Raw genomic sequence first — 22,331 nt, forward strand, 5'->3', positions numbered from 1 at the left:
CACAATAATAACTGTAATTCTTGCAATGTACAGAGGAATTTATTATTAGGGATTTCTTGCAAGTTTTTTTTCTAATTTGCATGTATTGAGTTCTCTCTCTCTGAGCTCTGGCCTCTCTCTCTCTCTCTCTCTCTCTCTCTTTCTCTCCACACATTTATATCGTACTACTTTATGTCATTAACTTTGTTTTTTTTTTCTCTCATTTGTTCTTCTCCTCTTTCTCTCTCTCTCTTCTCTGTCCTCATTCTGCAAGCATCTCCGCTTCTGGAGCAGCAGGATCCAAATGTACCACTACTCATTATTACTATTATCACCATTGTTATCTATTACTATTATTGATAACAGACAGCCACCCGGTTTCCTTAGCCCAGATCTGTTGGAGGTTTCATCCCGTTAAAAGGGAGTTTTTCCTCCCTCCTGTTGGCAAGTGCTTGCTCTTTGTGGGAACTATTGGGTTTTTCTCTATAATAAAATAAGGTCTTGACCTTGCCCTGTAAAGTGCCTTGAGATAATGTATATTATGATTTATACACGAAACAAATAAGAATTGAATTGTACTTATTTAGGCATTTGTGGTTGTTTTTGATAACTGTCCTGAATTATTTAGTAAACTATCATTTTAGTAAACTATCATTTTACAATACAGATTAATAAAAATGCAGATTACTAAACATGGTTGTCAGGTTGTGTTGGTTTGATAACAGTGTTACAATCAGGGCTACTGGTTGAATGCTTTGGTTTATAAAACAGAAGTGTCACATTTTTTATTTAGACTTTTATTTTGACAGCTCACGTGTACTCACATCTCCTTTGCGGACATAGTCGGGGTCTTTGTAGATGTCTCTGGCCAGGCCGAAGTCACAGATCTTCACCACTTTATTGTCAGACAGCAGAATGTTCCTGGCTGCCAGATCTCTGTGAATACACTGATGTAGGCACAAAGACAGCACCGTTAATGACATATATGACACACACATATGTGTAGATGCGTGGACACACACACACACTCTGCAGAGAAGTGTCAGACCTTGCGAGAGGCCAGATACTCCATTCCACGTGCCACCTGGAAGCTGAAGGAGATGAGATCCTCCAGGAATAAAGCAGAGTTGGATTCAGATTTGGAATCTAGTGGAGGAAAGAGATCAAGCAGAGGGATGTCAAAAAAAATAAATAAATAAATAAAAGCAGTTTGAATTTGCACAAACAGGAAAATGTTCACCAAGCTCCTGTCTCACCAGGGCTGTTCTCTTTCTTGTCCCTGTGATCAACCTCTGTTGTAACGTTGCTCTGGCCGTCAAAAACACTGCTGACACTCATCCCTCCATCCTTTCCTCCGGCCAACTAAGATATTGTATTAGAGTGAACATTAGGCCAGCAGAAAGGTAAGGATGGATTCAACATGTCTTCAGAGATTTGTTAGCAGTTTGTTGATCAATATAAGAGAGGCGTTCATTCAGTTCATTTCTGAAGGCCACGGTTTTTAGTAATGTCTAAACCTGTGAAGAAAATAAGGAAGTTAACATCCTGCTCATGAACTGATAACATCTTCGAACTGATTGCAGAAGTGTTTGTGAGAGTATAATTTTGTAATTGTGTGCAGTACAAAGAAATGATGTTGTTTTCTCTTAAGTGTAAGAAGAAGTTGAATTTTGGGAACACAGTCATGTGAACTACACTTGCACTCCATCAAAGTGCTGCTTGGTGTGATACAGTACATGGTCTATCATGACACCATCTGTAACTGTGGTTTTCTTGGCAGACGTTGCTGAGGTGGCCGAGCTCACCCGGTTGTGCACAAACACCTCTCTCTTGCTCTTCAAGAAGGTCGAGAGGTTTCCATAGCGACAGTATTCGACAATGACCATCAGCAGCCCTGCATGCACAGGAAGCAACAACATATATTCGAATTCGATAAGTGTGAGACCATAAATATAAACAAACACTGACATGATGACTGTATCTCTGAATAGGCACATAAATTAACTTGGGCATATGTATTGCACACGTGCATAGAAAATGCACACACCCCCTGGTTTGGTGCAGGCCCCCAGTAAGTTGACTACATTCAGATGGTGTCCAATGTAGTTGAGGATCTTCAATTCGGTCATCAGAGCTTTGTGCTCGCTGGCTGTAGCTCCCTCTGGTGGACAACAGGCAGAAAAGAAAAACAAGTGGCACAAATGTTCTTGCTCAGAATTGTAACTGAATTTTCCATCAGAACACCAGGGACCTGATCTTGTACCTTTGAGCATCTTAACAGCCACAGTCCTGCAGCTGGTGGCGCTGTCGATACCAAACGCACACGCCTGCATCACCTTCCCGAAGGCGCCACGGCCCAAAGGTTTGCCTGTAAGGAAGAGAAGGAAGGCGATGCTGATAGGGAAAAGGGAGGTGTGTGTTTGTGTCTAATTGAGCAACATTATTAATCACTATTATCATCCATCCCGGATGTGAGATGCAGAGATGAAGAGAAGATTTTAGACCCGATCAAGAGTCCATCTAACTGAATCCCACCCTGATGATAGTGAGAGCTGATTAGTTCCAGTAAACACAGTTTACACACCCCCTGCTGGAGTTGATTAGCTCGCCACAGACAACACAGACACAAAGTCTGATTAATGGAATGAGAGACACTCCCAATAATAATCTGATAAGACCTATGAGAAAGTCCTCGTATCAGTTAAGTGATCTTAAATACCTCCCCTCTCTCCCATGTTAGATTACTCCCAAAATCCTACCAGTTTCATGTCACAGTCAAACCCAATCATTATCAACTACTGCATTTTAATTTGAAAGAAAAGACATATACCTAATTTGAGCCGCTCCCGAGGAAACTCCCATTGGTGGGGGTCATACTGCAATCTCTCACACTGCTCTTCTATTGGCCCCTCTCCAGTGTCCAAAATGATTGACAGGTACTCTGGCTTGGTGTTTGAGGTGTTGGACTTCAGAGAAGGAAGTAGAATTAAAAAAAAAACAAATGATAAATGTTAATAAAATAAATGCTAAAACAAAGTTTATGGTGAGAAATGTATAACACTACAGTTGTTTAAAAGTTTTTCTGGGACATTCACAATGTATGCAATCAAATATATGGGCTCAGACCAGAGTCATAGGCTGTAACAGTGACTACAATGTGCAGAGTCACCAAGCACCTGAATGCAACTGCAGGAAATTCCAACATTTGAGAGTAAGGTGCCAGCATCAAAACAAGTTTAACTTTTTTTTTGTATGCTTATGTGTTTGCAACATGGATGGGACAAAGACGGTCTGGAGGATGAAAAATGAATTATGTACTATTGAAAAGTGTGTTTTTCACTGTGCCATTTTCACAGCCATACATATTCACCTAACAACAACTTGGTAGCGTAATGATGACTTAAAAGAAGAAAAATTGAGAAAGGGGAGAAGAGAAAGTGAGATGTTGGCACTGAATGGTAATCTTGGTGAAATTCAGTTAAAAGACAGATAACAATACTTGTAAACTTCTTCCTGTCTCCTCTCACCTGTTTCAGTTTTCGTATGAAGAGTGTGAGCAAAAGCCAGAAGAGAGTGGCCACCACACAGGTACAGGTGAGGGTGGGAATTTCCAAAAATGAGGCTTCTGAGGCACCTGCACAAAAACAAGCAGACACATTAAATCTTCATTAGCTTTAATGTTTCATTAGGTTACATTTAGTTATTGCACACAAATTGCCCTGGAATAATTTACATAGTTCTAAGAATGTCATTCCTTTTCACATCATATTACTAATTCCAAATTTTATTTGCTATTTATTATTAAATATTGATTATATATATTATTATTATTATTATATATATGATATATTAATTTATTTGATTTTGATAGATCTATTTGAATGTGTTCAATTGTGTTGTTGTTTTTTTTTATTTTGGTTTCTTTCCTCAACACAGCTCTAAGATTAAAATACAACTGAAATGAAAATGAGAGATAATCAGAGAAAGAAATTACAGAGAAATATGTTCATTTAAACTACAGTACATAATTTTACTTAGGGGCTTGATGTTTAAAGTTTTCTCTGTGCTTCCAAATGGGGGCACTGCGTTTTCACTGTCGCACCATGATACACAAACACTACCATCCATCCTCCTCATGAAATCACATTCGTTTTTTTTCTTTTTTTAAAGGGGCGATGTAGAAATGCCCAGCTCAGTGCAATGCAGAGCTTCTCTGAGATGCAGGCCGGACCCTTCCGCAGGAAATAAAAACGGGAGACAGTTTCCTTCCTGACTGATCAGAACACGACAACACACACACACACACACACATATATACACACACACACAACCACTCCTCTTTCCAGAACCGGACTGGGAAGCACGTCCACCACTTGTGCCAGGGAGCCGTGCTTAAACTGGAGGGTATTAGACCCACATACAGCCTGTCTCCACCGGACATATGAGTGAGTGTGTGTGTGTCTCTGTGTGTGTGTGTGTGTGTGTGTGTGTGTGTGTGTGTGTGTGCGGGTGGGTATGTGAATGAGGAAAATTGAACAAAAGCAATGCTTGTCCCACATTGGGACGCCCACGTTAGGACATAATTAGTTATTTAATCATCTTCCACTAATAGAACTGACACGTCACATCTTAATGTATAAATACTACATCCATGAAAACAACTACACAGTTGCTTATAGAACTGAGAACAATGAACATTCAGACATACCCATATATGGAGGTGCCCCATCTTCAGGTCTGAGATAACCACAACCAATCAAAGGCTGAGATGCTTGAAAAACACAATTGGTTTACAGCTACTTACCGTTGACCCATATATATGCAGAGCTCTCTGCAGATCCCCTTTGATTGGTGGCCTGGCATGTATAGAGACCCTGGTCCTCCACTGTGATTCGGTCAATATGGAGGGTCCCATCTTCTGGTGATATGACGATACCTTGCAAATGGTGGGAAAAAACTGTTATACACCAGATTACAGATACATGTTAACATGTTTGTGGTCTTTTTTCTTATCTTTTTTACCTGATCCCTGTGACAGAGTATGTTCGTCTTTGTACCATGTGATGGTAGGGGGTGGGACACCTTGAGACAGACAGCTAAGGGTCACTGAGCTGCTAACGTTGACTGTACAATCTGTCAAATTGTTACGCAGCACCGGAGGCTCCAGAACTGAAGGGAGACACACAAACACACTATGAAATACACTATGAAAGTATTACTAGTGTTTTAATGTGAAGTACATTAGCTCACACAGTGTAAAGAAGTGCATTTATGAGGTGCTTTGCTTGAGTATTTCCATTTCAGGGGGAAATATTGCACTTTTTGCTCATAGACAGCTACAGTTATTTGTTACATAGAAAAAATATGATCAACACGAAAAATGCAATGCATTTAATATTTCAAATATGTGAAAGTATATAAAGTAGTTAAATGATCCATTGATCCACTTTGATCAATTACGACAAGAATCATATACAGTATAGTAGTAACATAATAATATGATGCTGTACAAGGGGCCGTTCTGCACAATGAGCCCCTTTATTTACAGTGACAGGCAGTGTTGTGACCACAGCCCTGACATCTTAGCACCTTTTACATTGATATATAAGTTAGCAAACAGTTGATGTGGAGTAGATGTGGAGCAATATTAACATTTATTTGGAGTCCTGTTCCTGTTCACCTGCCAATTGAAGTCCCATTTTAACTTTCCTTTTAGGTTTTGGCCTCCACATCTACAAAGACCTGGGGAAAAAATATCTCTGTTGCAGCTAAATGTTCCACTATGTTCACCAGCTGGTAACTTTTCACCGAAACAGTGCAAATGTGCCTGCTGGGAAATGTGAGAAATGTGTTAAGATGCTCTGCATAGATAACTGTTGAATTGGGTGATAATTCAATGTGGGTTGGTCACGATGAGAAACAGTCATTCGTCATGAGCATATTTTACACAGTGTTATTTCCACTTAAACTAGATAAACGATGATGAGTGGTCACAATTTTATCAGTACAGTTGTAGTTATTTGTAGGCAAAAAGGAATTTCTGATGAAGTGACATCAGTGCTATTTTTCCACAGTTTGCTGGACCAGTGCCACTTCCATACAATAATTGTGTGCTGGTTGTTACACATTTCTGTAAAAGAGTGGCCTTGGGTTTAACCTCTGAGACAGCTGACACTTGGGCCCAGAAAAACTCCACAATACAAAGTTACTTCTAAAAAGCAACAACAATGTTGTATTTCATCATGTGGACAGTACTGGGCCATGAGTCCACACAATGAGTTGTGGTTTTTCAGTGTCCCTCTCATGCACTACAGTTCTCATACACTATAATTAGATCAGATGACTCCCCTAATTCCCTGGAACTCTCTAACCCCATGCTTTAATTTTTTCCCATTCCCCCTCTTTTTCTCTCTTTCTAGCTCCCTCACTTGTCTGTCTTTGGTCACCCTGTCTCTCTAGTAATTCCTTTGTGGGGTTCCCCAGGGAGGAAGTTGTCATGTTGAGCCCTGATTGTATAGAGAACAGCAGTAAAAGACATGAAGAAAAGTCACTTAACCAAGGCGACTGATTGTTGTTTCCCCTATCTTCCTCCTGGACAACAATTGATGATTGTCCGCAGGGGCTGGGGCCTGACAGTGTCTGATTGGCTGATTGTTCCTCCGGCCTTGTGTAGGGGCCTGTAAATGTGGCATTGTGGGAAGTGCCATTGTGTGCTCTTCCTCCAGACAAGAGCTCATTCCCACGTGAAAGAGGTGCTGAGCTGGAGTGCAAGAGCAAAGGCAGGGTGGGGCCCCAGGAAGCTGAGGGGACCCAATTCCCAAGCAGCAAGACCTCTGTGAGAGAGTATGGGTGTTTGTTTGTTTGTATGTATGTGCAACATATGTGCACGGAAAACATGAAGAGGCTGTGATCTGACACAGAGAATATGGTGTGCTTAACTTAAAAAAAAGTTACCAATTAACAATATTAAGAATATAGAAAACAGGACGTAAACTGCGTGAATGTGCACAGCTACACATCGTAGGCCCCTGACAACAAATCACTTGTAGCCCCCAGACAATAAATATCGCTCCTGTTCATCACCTCTTTCTGTTTCAGTTCTTGTGCACCGGGATTTGTATGGAGGAAAAAGAAGGCCATAAAGATGTGAAATAATGAGCAATTGACTACCTAATTGTGAAATTTAAATAGCACTGAATTTATTGCTGTAAAATATTTATACAATTTTTCTGAATTTGTGTGGCTTGAATTCCCCTCTAAACTTTAATTTTTTTTTTTTTTTTTTTTTTGTCTTACAGGTTTCACTAAGTTAGATAGAAAATCAGAAACAACTTTATTCAACTTGTTCAGATTAAAAATAGGTCACATCTAAAAATTCAAGTCAAGTGAAAAAAAAAAAAATTAAAAAAAAAAATTAAAGATCATTCAGATCTCTGTCCTATAAGGTCAAATGGTCTGAGAAAAAAAAGCTGAGGGACTGGAAATCTCTGCACACTTGGACTTTCTAACTGTGACCTTGAGAGTGCAAGCTGAAATTAAAACCATATTTGAAATAAGAGGGATAGTTGTCAAAGTAAAATAAACAGTGTGCAGACAACAAGCTAAAAATGTTTGATATTAATGAAACAATTTATGAAATTATAATTCAAAAAAAAAAAAGCAAGTTCAAACACTGATTATAAGATCACAGATATTGAGGATGAAGACGAAGAGGGGATCATAAAGTTGAGATTACTCACTTGTGACCACCACCTGTGTGTCCAGATGTGTTTCCTGTCCAGTGACGAGGTGGCGGGCGGAGCACCTGTAAGCTCCAGAGTCTCTGGCTGTCAGGTTGCTTAGCAACAAGACCAGAGAGCTGGAGAACTCCCCTGTGGTGAGCAGCTGACTGCGGGGTTTAACATCCTCTGTGTCATTCACTCGTTGCCATGACACCGCGGTGTACAGGTACTTATTGGCTACACAGGTGAGGTGGAGGTCCCCGCCCTCTCTTGGTTCCTCCGGCTGGTTCACACTGAAGCCTCCTGGGACGTCTGAGGGGAAACAGGAGAAATGAAGAGAGGGATTGTTTGAAAGAAGAGGTTGGGAGCGGGGACGTGAACAATATATAAACCGCCAGTGATCTCCTGTTTGATGGATACGCCTTCTCAGTTTCTCGACATGCGAGTCAGGATCCTGCCTGGTGCCTGACACATACACTTTAAGACCTGATTCCACCAAACCTCCATTTTTTGTAACCTTTGATGACAAAGTTGAATGGCTATTGTGGGTAAAAGCAGCTAGTGGAATACAGTGAAAAGGCTTTTTATTTACTTTAGCCATTCGAAACTTCCCGTGGAAACGGCTCAAGAGTTTCCTGATGGCAGATAGTGTTTATCTTTCCCGAACACCCCAAGGCCTCCCGAAATAAAGCGGACCTGCCAGTCCAAGGAAGTGCGCTGCATGGGGAAGTGGAACGATAAGAGCCCCAGTTTCCTGTTTCGCTCCTGCTCACACACTAACAGCTCAGCACAGCCTTGTGCACAGACACATACACACTCATGCACACGTTTAAAAAAATGCACAACACAAACAATCTTAATCTGTAGGCTTAGTTACAAATCTAACCCCACATCAAAGGTACACACCTGCGAGATACAGTGTGCAGCCTACACAATGCACGTACACTACTTTGTTCTGCCAAGTATTTTAACCTACATTAATATGCAGGTTGAAATTACTTGCATCAAGAGTCTTTCACTGTTTTTATCCCTCTGATGTGTCATATAGAACAGTTATTGATCAAATGTGGAACCAAAAATTGAAGACAGTAGCTGTTCATTTAAAAATGTCGAACCAGCCCCTCAAAAAATGATTTTCCAATGTAAAAAGTTTCTTTCCAATATGAAACTAACAAGGCGATGTAAGAATGCAGTGTACTGGGATACACTGACAGTGCAGCTGCTGTCCCGTCACTCCAGGTCCATGTTGCACTCACCTTGCTGCAGCGTCTCTTTATTCTCTGACACAGCGCCTCCTGTCTTCCTAACAGGGAAATAACCTTAACACAGTAGTAGGGACTTCACTTATTCTTCTGTTCAGCTCAGAAAACATATTTCTCTGCCCTTTCCCCACACTCTCTGCTCATCTTACACTCCTGCTCTTCTGCTTCCTCAGCCTTAAATTTTTTTTCCCTGATATTTTTACCTTTCAGTGCCCCTTCTACCCCTCATAGCATCAAAAATTGACATATTTATTATACTCTCTTAACCATTTGTTGACATTAGTAGAAGTACCTTTTCATTTGACAATATTGCCCACAACATAAGAGAGAAAGCAATAAGTTCAGTCTGTTATTGTCACAGTTTAACTGAGTGAGGTCAAAGATAATTCTGTGCATGAGTAGGTGTATGAGTGTGTGCATGTGTGTGTTCATGGGAGTGAAAGTAAATCACAAGATAAATGATGACTTGATTTATGTCATACAATATTTCCTAAACCAGTGAGTTTCCACCATGTTAGTGCGGCAGGGTCACTGTAGTCAGTCAGACATAAAGATGTTTGGGGCAGTTCAAGCATAATGCATTAAGGGAAAATGTGTCCAGTTCCTGTTCTCTTCAGAAAATCCCCCCATCACCAGCTTCAGGTTGAAAAAAATATTTATGCATAATTTTACTAAACATTAAAACAGGCAATCCTAAAGATTATTATTATTTCACTATTCACTCAATATTTGGGATAAATACCTAATATATTGGGTTTTTTTTAAAGGTAATGCTAATAGAAAAAATAATATATGACATGTACTTGATGGTTCGACCTAACAATGACAAAGCATGAAGTGGGTCAGGTGATGTAGGCCTTGTTTCATGTGCAGGAGGGAGGGAGAGTGTGAGCAAGTGGATGACAGAAAGAAGACAGAAACTAGTTATTTTAAGAAAGAGGATACTGAGGAGTGAAAGGGAGGAGAGGAAGGGTGGCTATGGAACTTATAATAGATAATTTTCCTTACTGTAATTTCTTATTTAAGATTTTTTTAAAAATCCCCAGATGTCGGCAAGAGAAGGAGAAAAAAAAAGAAAAACGCCCATTAGTAATACATCTGAGGATATGATTCATTTTGTGCGGGATCACCTGTGATGTAGAAGTGGACGTCTAGCTGGTCTGTGCCTGCAGAGTTGGAGGCAACGCAGCGATAAACTCCAGACACAAAGGCCTCTGCCACAGTCAGGACCCCCACTGTCTATGGAGAGCACAAACATCCGCATGAACAAACCAGCTCTTAGCACACTATGCAACACACACACACACACACACACACACACACACACACACACACATCCATCAGGCTCATTACCTCTGCCACTGATGGCAGGAATCATATTTTCCACCGGCCTACTCAGCGGACAATAGAGGTCTCTGAGCCAGACCTCCTGCCCACTTCCAACACAGTGGGCAGCTCTACATGCAAACTGTCGATAAGTACTAATGTAGGTATGTGTGCGTGTGCATGTGTGTGTGCGTGTGTGTGTGTGTGTGTAGAGAGAGAGAGAGGTTAGCATAGAAGGAGAGTAAGAGCAGAAAGTGAAATGATCCTGTGAATGAAATTGCAATATTTTCTCCTACAATTCAAACTGCACAGTGAACTGATGTCTTTTATTATGAAAGTTGTAAAAGATGATCCAACCTCTTTTCAGATCAATGCCCTTTATTCAGTTTCTGTTAAAGAATCTGCTAATAACTGCAATTAAAATCTTTTTATACAACAATTTATTTCAGAGGGCTGTTGTGACTGAAAGTCTGTTACTATCCTATCACAGCTCACTATCCCAGCGCTTCACCTACCTTTTTCTTCCCCTGAAGCACTTCCTGTCTGTGAGCAACACTCAGGATGCGGTTGTGTGTGGACGTGGCGGGGAGGCTCTCTGTCACAGGGAGCCATAGCGAGGAGGACGTTGGACACACACACCTTGAAGAAGGGGGAGGCAGAGAGGGACAGGGACTCAGCTGTGTTGACACAAGTCATTTTACACTGCTTCCAGGTGTGTGTGTGTGTGTGTGTTTTTCACAGCTGTGCTCGGCAGGAGGAAGACAAGAACACCAGGGAAACGCCTTCATGTTGCTGCTTGATGTTATCTCCACCGTCATTCACATAACCATCATCACCACCAAACCATTTTTATCAATAGCATCACGTCCTCTTTCCCTGTCCAGCGGGCTGACAATAGTGGATCTTTGGAGTGCTATGTAATGCAGGGTTGTTCATTTATGGAGGATGCAGAGGTGGTATTGTCATCCTGTGGATCAGCTTCCTTCCATTCTTAACAAATCATCCCACATTTCCAGGACTAGAGTTCCTGTCCCTGTCAATGACCCTCACAAGTCTAAATCAATAGATTACACACCAGTGGAGCTGTGGGAACTGGAGCTTATGCAAGTTGCTCTGTGGCTTATTTAACTACATCCCCTTAAGATGAAGAACTGAAATTGCACAGGAGCTGAAGAGAGATCTCAAAACACTTCACACATCAAACACATCAATGCTCGATCAGTAGAAAGGTGCACTACAGGAGATGAACATGCATTGTGTATTTAATCTACTTCTGCATCTCTCAAAAACAATTATTAAGTAGTGCTAAAATATATTTGATCTAATTTGGCCTTTTCCTTTTTTCATTCCACTGCTCTGGCATGATAAATGTAATACAACAGAGAAGATCATCTACAACAAGGAACAGGTAAATACTTGGAGAAATTGATTAAATTAATGAGTGCAACATGTGGTATATGTGTCGAGTGCAGTAGACATCACATATTGTGCAAAATAAAAACCTGGGAGTTTTGTTGATTGATTCTCATGAAGCCAATGAAAAAAGAAAATGCACTGAAAATTCCAAGACTATGTTTTAAACCATTCTTACATATTTTCAGCATCCACATGTAGGGCCCTGAAAATCTATTTATTTATTAACTCACAAATAGAATGAAGGTGTCATAAATCTGACACTGTGTTTTCGATAATCTCTCCATGTTAATTGAGTATAGATTTGACAAGTCCAGTTATGGTGCTTTTTGGTCTGGACTTGTTCTGATATGGTCTAGATTTAGGATTCAGGATGGATGTCACACACTTTTACATCGATCGTTTTAAGTTAAGTTCCCCTTAACTTTCCTCTTAACTGCTGACACAGAAGTCAATGGTAACCAATGATAAGTTTTTATTAGTTATCAAACTATTGATTATTTTATCAATTAATCAATTACTAATTTAGTCAGTTGTAAGTAATGGAAATTGCCCATTACAATAAGTTTTGTTTTCAAATATCTTTCTTTGTCTGAACTATAGTCAAATATCCTAATAACCAGTAAATCCTCTCACTTAGTTTTGACTGCAGTGGTCCATCTATCTATCTATCTATCTATCTATCTATCTATCTATCTATCTATCTATCATGGAGGCAGATCTCATGATCAAAAGAATACAGCTTCATTATTAAGATATTAACCATTTTAGTCACTGTAAACCATCATTTCCACATTGGTCATTGATCCTCTGCCTGTTTATGGAAGTGTCACTGCCCTCTCTGCTCGCTGTCTCTGTCTGCATCCTTGCCGTCATCCTTTTCTGTCTGTCCTGAGCCCCTCCCTGAGGCTGATTCCTCTCTGCTCCTTGATTGCCCTTCCTCTTGGCATCTGGATATTGTGCGACCCACCCTGTGCATGACATTTTGAGCGTGACACACACACACACACACACACACAAACACTCGTAACACAAAACACCCACCACTCAGGTTACACCAGCTAGCACTCCCGCTCTTCCCAGGAAAAGTTTTCGCAATCGAAGTGACACCCAAACACACAAATATGATTAGTTACACGGATATGTGGACATAAATGTGGTTAGACACAGAAAGTGAACACATACACATGCACAGTCACACCACAGCCACATTCGCACAGTGTGTGCCTGCCAACAGGGTGAGCAGCTGCCTGGAAATATGAATGAACTGCTCCAAGTTGTGTATCAGTGGAGGTCATCTCCTGCCTTTTCTTCCTGTCCTCTTTTGCTGCCTGAAATACACTTGTATACTGTCCCTGTCTGTTCCTGTCTCAACCCCAAAATAACCACAGAGCTGTATAAACCAATACACAAATATAAGCAAAGTTTAATGCAAAAACACAAACAACTGATACAACACTTCAGTACATCTTAACAGATTCATACAAAGTTGGCAAATATTGTCATTCGTCATATGTAAGTTAGTTGTATAAAATTATTAAATATTAGATTCATATATTACTCATAGAACATCTGTATACAAGGAATGAATCACATTGGGAGACACCCGTAGAATGACACAAACACACACACACACACCCACACACACACACAGATGTTCCTGCACAAGCAGGCACATACTTACACTAGCTTTACACACACACACACACACACACACCCACACACACAGGAATGGACTTTACTAAGAGCACTTGTTCTCTTAAAATGGCTTGTAGTATCACACATACATCTAGATTTTAATTAACTGTCAATACAAAGACAAAAGGGCTGTTATACTGACATCATTTGACACACAAACAGAAGACATTTTGACATGGGATGACACTAGACGACACAGGATGACATAATATGACAGAGGGCAATCGTAGTCTCTGGTCTGTGGAGACTTCCTACATGGTAGGTGTCTTTTGACCTTCAGTCTTTTAATAGAGAACTGTAGGCATCCCATAGTGAACAACACAAAGCTTGTCCTCTCTCTTGTTTCGCCCGTCCATGGTGAGCACATTTGACCTCCTACCGGTGGCTAAAAATCGGAACAGAAACTCACAGCTTTTGTGGATGTCAGAATCAGATCAGGGCTTGAGACAGGCACGGTTCATGCACCCATTATAGTACCACTCTAGGACACAAAAAACAAGCAAAGCAGCTCCAGAAATGTGGCTGGTGGATGGATGGAATTGCACTTCTTCTGGCTCAAAATGTCTGTGAAATGTAAAAAAGCATAAACAACTACAGGATGGCCTGGTGCGAGGGGAGGACTGAAATGTAGGGAAGATGAAGGAAATAAATAAATAATCAATAAAGCAGGTGTCCTTATATCCTTAGTGATGTGGCTTATTTTCCTCCGTGTTTCCTGTGTCTCCTGGTTTCCACTGCTCAGCAGTGTTCCAAGTCACTTTCCTCACTTTCCACACCAGTTTAGCAAGCACAGGACCATCACTTAGGATCACTGGTTATGTCACTGAGGGCTCTGGCTGCTGTGCAGAAGCGCTGATGAGAGTGTGGAGGGGGTGGGCTCCAGGGTGGGAGGCGATGGGGAGCTGTTCCTCTGTAAAGGTGGAGGATGCTGGGCTGGGGTGGAGGGCAGAGCTGGTGAGGGAAGGGGTAGGAAAGGTATGTGTGGGGGGCAGCAGAGTTGGGGGGAAGGGGTGGGGGGTGGGGGGCTCTCAAGAATAGATCAAGCTCTTGAGGAAGCGGACTGTGCCACGTTTGAAGACGAAGGGACAATCACGCTGCTGGGAAGCGTCTCGCATCGGAGAGGAAGCCAAACAACGAGAGGAAAAGCGCTCTGATTTTCGCACAGGAAGCCCAGTGCGCCTCCTGCCCGGGCCAGATAAGAGCGCTGTGGTTCCCAGGGCCAGACCGAGGAGTGGACCCAGGACCCAGGCGTGAGGCCCCCATCAGCCTGGCCCAGCCTGGTCCACTTTCCCTGGGCCTCCTCCAGCGCGGCGTCAGGCTCGTGGTGCAGCCGGGCTGCAAAGAACAAGGGCCTAGTGAGGATCCAGCCAAAAACTGGTCTAAAGAAACACACTCAAGACACTGAAGCAGAACCAGAACCAGAACAGAGCTTTACAAAGGACCATAAGTCCACCAGCGTCAGACTTTACTTCAAGACCCCTTATTTAGCATTTATAAACAGTATATAAACATTTATAACACATCTGTGAGGACAGTTTTGAGTGTTTATTAATGTATTTTATTTTTCAGCAATTAGCTTCTCCTATGAGACATATTTCATATTAATACAACTGTGTTTTCAACACTGTCATTAATTATCTGTTCACACATCAGCCTTCACCTATAGTTGTTCATCAATACATTAGTAAACATGTTATAAACCACTTATGAACACTAAATAGAGGGACTTAAAGTCAAGTGTTACTGTCAGTCAGTAAAGAGGCCAAATATAATGTGCTGCAACATTAGTGTGCTTTAAGCATAGTACACCTTCTCTGTCTGCAGAAATCTGCCATGTTATACTGTTTTTTACTGTGCATGTTTTTATGCCAGAGTATTTGTGTAATTACTTACAGACTGAAATAAAGTTCAATTTTCTAAATTTGAAATTTGACTCACAACCCAATCAGAATGAATTGATCATGGATTTGGTGGTACTGAGCAAATTGTCCTCCATGTGTAGATTGCATGTCAGCAGAAGCAAAATTTCAAAAAGTTATATCTTTGAAATTTAAAAAATAATTTGTCTGAATATGCAGCAGATAATTTAGGAGACAGGAAACATTCCTGCAGGATGAATAGTGTTTATCAACCTGTACCACTCTCATGTGCATTATATAGATTACACTTGGCATCTGGCAGAGACGGACGGATGAAACCACAGTGGAGGCACCTCGGCATGGCGCCATGCGAGAGTGCTGGGGTTAGGGGTCAAGTACACTGATGATGTCAGTGTGTCTCAGAGGGGGAATAGAGTATGGGCGGCTGCTGTGGTTACTCTCAGGTAATACTTAACCTTTCTGACTTGGTCATGAGCAACACAATAAGTGTCTGACCTCCAAGAACAACTCAATCAATGTTTCTGCCAAGTGTCTGCTTGAGTACTCGCATGTGTGTGTGTGAGTTGACTAAACTGTCTCTCTGCATCACTGGGTTGGGCCATTTCTCATGAGAAATTTATATATAGTGTGTGTGTCAGATATAAGAAAAAGCATCACAGGATGCAGTGTGCAATCACAATAATAAACAGGCCTCTCACCCTGCGTCCTGGACAGGAAATTCATTAAATCATAGCGTTTGATTTGGAAACCAACAAATCGTGACTGAGAGCACGGAACTGGCTTCTATTTGAAGTGTGTTTTTTTTTCTCTGTCCTTTCAAGTCTGAGATACACTGTGTACTGTGTCTGTGAATGTATCAGGCACACACACACACACACACACACTGACACACACACACACAGACTGCACATTTGAATGCACTTAAACAAACATATGGAAAAGGACACATGGACAGTAAGAGAACAAACATATGGGGAAGGAGTCATACAAGCAAACAAACATACAAACACAGACATGATGAAACGCAGACAAATTGTGGGCGCGTACGCACAAATAAACACACACACATTTTCACACATTCCCGCACATGAAAGGCCCCCAAAGGCATCTGTTCTGGTTACAAGAAGGAAACGCTGTCTGAACACATGCTGAAATAGACAAAACATGTCTCGTTTTTCAAAATCACACACACACACTCAGACACACACACACACACCACCAAATAACATAAAACAAACAGTTTTTTTTGTAACATATCATGTTGTTGTATTTTTTACCATTGCAGATTAAATAAATATCAACTAATGACCTCAAAAATGTTTTTTTCAAATCACCATGTTTTATACTTTTTGCTGTTGCCTACTGCAGTTTAATTTGCTACAATGTATTGTGTTAATTAAAAATACAGAGAACTCAGTACGGCTGTATACTCATGTTTATATGATCTATAATTTTGTAGATTTTTCAACTCAATAGTGAAGCTTTCTATAGTTCCAGCTGGTAATACCCAAAATGCAAGATATAGTGACTTTTAAATGGTTTACAGCTCATTTCTGAGGCACCATCTTAATGTGCACGCTATAGTGTATCTTCTGTGTCGTCTGGGCTACTTACAGGCCTTTGGATGGGCAGGGATGCCAGAGCCACTGGATGTGTGGAGGAGGGACTCCATGGGACGTGCAGTGCAGGGCTTGTCTGCTCCCCCGTGGCACAGAGCCCGGGTCCTGCAACGACACCGCTTTCTCCCCTATCTGAGGACTCACTGTCAAACAAGAAGCCCACACAGACACACACAAACGCACAGATACAAGAGCAAAGTTTAATCACTGAGGATGGAGGGGGGCCTGAGAGCTGAAGGTGGCTTTCGGGTTTTATTTCTTGTTTCTCACCGTTGACAACAAGTGTGAGCGTGAGATTCTGGTAGAGTCCGTGTTCCTGGATTCGTACCAGGACAGTGTATTTCCCAGCATCCTCCTCTGCAACATCCCGGATCACCAGGGAATTCCCATCCATGTGGTATCGGGAGCATTGCTCTGCTGCCACCATGCCGTCCTTCAACCTGTCAGAAAAAAGACAAGGAGAAAGTGAGGAATCCCAGTTGTAAGGCCGACCTCTGCGTGACCAAAGTTTGAAGGGTGAAAATAATGTGGAATTATATTATTGCAGAATTAATAACTTTGATGGCTAAATATGATAAACAATGCAAGGTTGCTTAAACAAACATCATCAGGCTTTTCCTATGAAATGGTGCTGAAAGTATGCCAGAGATTAAAACAGATTTATAAACATGCCTTATTTAGCTATTAACAAAGGGAAGCAGAGGAAACTCTAAATTCAAACAATGTGATGAGGTGTGAACACAGAGGCATTGGCTCCTGATCTGAGGGCACAGGGTTCAGTGTGATCTCTTACCAGATGACTTCAGGGGCAGGAAAAGCTTTTAGTTTGGGAGAGATTCTGTAAGATTTCTGTCCTGCTTGAACCTCCATCACCAATCCATGCCTGGGCTTCAGATGGATAAATGGACGGTCTAAAATTGAAGAAACACATGACCACATTCATGTAAGGTTAAGTAATCAAATGGCAAAGTTTTGTAATTGTTGTGATTCAGAGTCTGTCTCTCCAGAAAAGATCATAATGAAACTCGCTTCAGCTATGAAGATGTAAATGAGTAATCTGTGTACTTCTGTGGTTGAACTACCCACATGTTAGGGAGTTTTACTGGATGACACTCACCATAAACAGTAACAGTGACTTGCTGTTGCTTGGTTTTTTCACCGCTGGTGACTCGGCATGTGTAGAGGCCTCGGTCTGATCGCTGGAGCTTCGGGATGGTCAGAATACTGTAGAACAACATGTGCGTTCTGTGTTTCAGGAGCCTCTTGGAAGTGGAGCCCGTGTTATTACTCTGAAGGTTAAGTGGGAAAAAAAGGCAGAGAATTAATTCACATGTGTGTCCTTTAAATTTATTTTGAGAAGCTGTGGCAGGAAGAGTTGGAATTTCCAATTTTTTTTTACATGAACTATAAAATAACTGGAGTAACAAGTTATTCACTTAGTATTGTATTTGTATGTATTTTAAGGATGGCATATTTATATACTGTGTCTGCGTGGATTTTTCTTATTACATATAATAACATTATTGTAAGTATTAAGTTACATTAAGTATGCATGTGTATATGCACGTGTACGGGTGTATGTATATATATGCAGATATGTATATATATGTGTATATGTGTATATGTGTATGTATGTATGTATGTATATACGCATTGCTCATGGATACTTGTTTTGCTTATTTATCAGCACATTCCACAATACATCCATAATGCATACTGTGTATGCTGTACAGAGAACTCAATGAATGTATATAGTATTCTATGTTGATAGTGTTTTTGTACTTTTTGCTGCTCTTATTTCGGTGCTCTTTACCCCTGTGTTTTGGCTGCTGTAACGCACAAATTTCCCCGTGGTGGGATCAATAAAGTCCTATCTTATCTTATCTTATCTTAATTTTGGAATATTTCTTAGTTTTTATAAGGCAAACTTTGTAAAGGGTTTAAAATTGTAATAAGGCATTAATAATGGCAACTTTCCCTGTCTGTCTTTACTATCAGACTATCAGGGAAAAACATGCCGAAACAATCAGATAAATTATTTTTAAAAAGAGAAGAAAAAGAACGTCTACTAAATCCATTTGTTAATAATTTATTACCATTTATGATCCCCGGATTTGACTGCCAGACAGTGAGAAACCCACAGACCTTATGAATATATTAATGACTCACTTCATGGCACATTAGAGAATAAGGGTACTTTCCTTGCAGTGATCTATCAAGTCTGTGGTTATAAACTGTTGCTCTGCATCACTGTTGTTAAAATTTGACCAAGTTTTTTGTAGTTTCTAACACATAACCAAACTATCCACAAACTACTAGCTGGGTATTTGTGAGAAGTCCTCCAGTCCACCAGGTGCATGCATGGAGTTTTAATGAATGATTTAATCAAGTAATGATAAAGTCATTAGTTACAAGAAATGAACTCCTAATGACATGGCCTTATTAGAAATTCAACAATGGATCAATTTAAAAAAAAATATACTTTTAAAGAAGAACTTTTCCTAATAAAATGTCAATCAAGCAACTAGTGTGGCCACTGACTATTAGTATATAATATTAGCATATATAAGGTGGATGGTTGTTGCTTAAGAGCACTTTGGCAGTACTAGGCAGGCACCTCTACCAGCCTGTTAGCTTGCAATCTCACTCCAGATTACCCTGAGTACAGAGGTGTTAACACACTCCTGCTCAGGTCATCTGTCATCGAAATCTGTGCTTCTCTGGTCTCCAGACTTTAATGCAGGTCTGACCTTTCCGGGGTAGTCCCAGGTGATGTTGACTCTGGTGTTCAGCTCCCCGGTGGCAGTGCAGTTCAAGACCAGTCTCTTTCCCTTCAGAGCCTGAACAGGTCCACTGCTGTTCAGATACACATCCATGATGTTACTCACTGGGGTGAAGAGAGAAAAAAAATAGATGAAATCTACAGAGGTCAGAGAGGATCACTGAGACACACCTATATGTTCACATGTGAAGTGTGTATTGCTGCAGAGTGCGTGCTGACCTGGTCTGTGTACAAAGTATTTACGTGACTTGTGTGTGACACCATCAGCGACGGTCTGGCAGAAGAAGAGGCCGATGTAATAGAAAGTGGGAGTTCGGATGGTGAAGCCCTGCTTGCTGTTCCAGATAATGTTCCTCTGGTCTGGACTCAGGCTCTGGCTGGGGAACTGCGGGAGGAGGGAAGAGAACAACGCCCATCAGATATTTCAAAAGAACGACAACAAAAGCAGCACTGACACACTCTTATCACACTGAGCACATCTGATATTGCACATACCCATGGAATGATTAGGGAACAACAGAGCAACAGCTGACTAACAAGAACCATAAAAAATGTGAATGGGGAAGGAATATCGTCACATGTGATGTGCCAAACCCTGCAAAAACACAGAAGGAAACTGACAGCGGTGTCATCTGCATAATTTCCATGGAAAAAAAATAAATGCAGTGCAACAGAAAAATGTACCATCTCTGTTTTCATAACTAAAGGTTAAAGAGGCATGATACTAATCAGGTTACATATGCATAATGTTTTCTGTGGCACTGGTGGAGCTTTCTAAAATATGAGAAAATAACTGCGACGATGTCTTCTCAGCATGGGCGAAGGAGGTTTTTTTTTTTTTTTTTAACAAAAAGCTTGAATTACAAACTAGAGGCGTGCTGTTTGAAAGAAGTTGGCATTTGAGCCCTTACAGGCAAGTTTTCATTATAAATAGAAGCCACATGCAAGTATTTCAGGTTTCTGAATGTTTTACCATTGCAATGACATGGTATTTGATCATTGTTCCTCCAGTCTTTATGCAGAGGCCAAACAAAAAAAAAAAAAAAACATGTATTCAAAATGTGTGGGCATGCTGATTATTGCTGTCTTATTCATTTCTCACAGTCAAAACTTAAGATTGAATGTTTTTCCTTTAAAAATTATGTCACATTTTGTAGTACGGACTGATCAAATCTCCAGACCTCATTGCTCTGACTCAAATCCAAGTCTCAAGTCTACAGCTCGGATTGAATCTTTACTTTGTTATCTTCTTTTTTTATGCAGAGATAAACCGGGCAATGTTATTCAATTGTACAAGTTCATCTTTAAGTAGACATTGCACAAAATGTGCAATGGAGCAAATATAGACGGGCTTGAAAAGATTAGCGTAAAGTTTGTGTGACTGGTTTCTTGTGCAGCTCGAGCTCCGCTTGGGTTTAATCCTGGTTTGGTCTTGTGCATTTTGATGAACGGATCCTTTTCAGGTTCAAGGAAGTTAGTAGTAAGTCCTTTTTGGGACCAGTGAAATTTTTTGGTCACATGAAAAACTTCCTGAAGGAAATTCCAAATGAAGATGACTGTATTCTCACAGTGTTGGTTTTATAATCTAGTTTCTTGGCTTGTGTAACTGTCTAACCTTGTTGTTTTCTTGGAAGCAGCCTCAAGGAAGTGTTACTGTGACACAGTGGAAGCCTCCCACCCACTCTCAAGGGAGCAGGTAGACCCCCCCCATTGTAAATTCGATGCTTCCCACTCTTCCCTCCTCCCAAACTCACCAAAGCCCCATCTAAGCGCCCTTAGTGCCCTCTCTGCCCCTCTTACACCTATCTTCTAACTCCTCATGGAGGCGAGGCAAGGGTGGAGGCGGTGGTGTAGGTGGAGACAGGGGAGGAGCGAACGAGTAAGGGGGAGTCAGGATATGAGAAACGTGACTCCAGTCAATCCACTCGCATCCGGTTACCGCAGGATATAGACATTTTGACTGGAACCCCAGGTCAACCCCATCATCCCGGACCTCCGGGACCTGCTGGTCACTTTCACGGACAGAGCAAGAGAGAGCAGAGCCTCCTGGGTATTGTTCCCGCTGAGAAGGGTCATGTTAAAGCTCCCAGCAAAGTGCTAAATCCCTCCAGGAAAAAAACACTCCAGAGGTTGTGACAGTGAGCGGATTCCTGGTTCAGAGTGGCCAGCGCAGGTTCGAGAAGGAAGAGGCAGAAGAAGGAAGAGGAGGAAAACTATTTTTAGAATAATTACCTTAGTGGTTCCAGGCATTTGTGAGGAGATGGAAGCAAGACAAAAGCATGTGTGTGTGTGTGTGTGTTGATGTCCAATTGTGTCTCTTTAAAGATTATATTTAGAGTTTGGAGAACCAGTAGGATTTTTAAAAATTATAAATCTCTGTTTTGCACTTTCTGGATTCCAGATCCTTAAAAACTTGAAGTTCCTCTTGTTGTGGTTTTCCTCTTGTTTATTAGCCATGTTAGCAGCGGGACTCTGGACGGCAACGTTAGTCTGTCGATCCGCCTCTTCAGGTCCAGGCTGAAATGTACCACCAACTATTGGATGGATTGCTGAGGAATTTTGTCCTGACAATCACATTCCAAAGATGATGAATTCATCTGGCTTTGATCATCCCCTGACTTTTCCTCTAGCACGATGATGAGGACAGCATT

The 22,331-nt window shown here is 41.1% G+C and overlaps 1 protein-coding gene across 2 annotated transcripts in view; it reads right to left on the reverse strand.

Moving 5' to 3' along the window:
• Positions 1 to 22,331, reverse strand: part of flt1 (fms related receptor tyrosine kinase 1) — a 34,594-nt gene that overhangs the window by 4,257 nt on the left and 8,006 nt on the right. For both annotated transcript variants that reach the window (XM_071485211.1, XM_071485213.1), the window contains exons 5-23: positions 19,900 to 20,065; positions 19,649 to 19,785; positions 18,016 to 18,187; positions 17,692 to 17,809; positions 17,169 to 17,338; positions 16,894 to 17,041; positions 10,804 to 10,927; positions 10,093 to 10,201; positions 7,719 to 8,012; positions 5,002 to 5,148; positions 4,784 to 4,915; positions 3,507 to 3,613; positions 2,810 to 2,945; positions 2,243 to 2,347; positions 2,027 to 2,140; positions 1,785 to 1,873; positions 1,236 to 1,341; positions 1,028 to 1,125; positions 804 to 926 (exon numbers count right to left, since the gene is read on the reverse strand). In XM_071485211.1, coding sequence (XP_071341312.1) covers positions 804 to 926; positions 1,028 to 1,125; positions 1,236 to 1,341; positions 1,785 to 1,873; positions 2,027 to 2,140; positions 2,243 to 2,347; positions 2,810 to 2,945; positions 3,507 to 3,613; positions 4,784 to 4,915; positions 5,002 to 5,148; positions 7,719 to 8,012; positions 10,093 to 10,201; positions 10,804 to 10,927; positions 16,894 to 17,041; positions 17,169 to 17,338; positions 17,692 to 17,809; positions 18,016 to 18,187; positions 19,649 to 19,785; positions 19,900 to 20,065 — 2,595 coding nt within the window. The remainder of the gene's footprint in view (positions 1 to 803; positions 927 to 1,027; positions 1,126 to 1,235; positions 1,342 to 1,784; positions 1,874 to 2,026; positions 2,141 to 2,242; positions 2,348 to 2,809; positions 2,946 to 3,506; positions 3,614 to 4,783; positions 4,916 to 5,001; positions 5,149 to 7,718; positions 8,013 to 10,092; positions 10,202 to 10,803; positions 10,928 to 16,893; positions 17,042 to 17,168; positions 17,339 to 17,691; positions 17,810 to 18,015; positions 18,188 to 19,648; positions 19,786 to 19,899; positions 20,066 to 22,331) is intronic.

The sequence above is a fragment of the Trachinotus anak genome, unplaced genomic scaffold (genome assembly GCF_046630095.1).
Source record: "Trachinotus anak isolate AG129_WGS33_773 ecotype Australia unplaced genomic scaffold, CSIRO_AGI_Tana_v1 ptg000009l, whole genome shotgun sequence".
NCBI classification, from domain to species: Eukaryota; Metazoa; Chordata; class Actinopteri; order Carangiformes; family Carangidae; genus Trachinotus; species Trachinotus anak.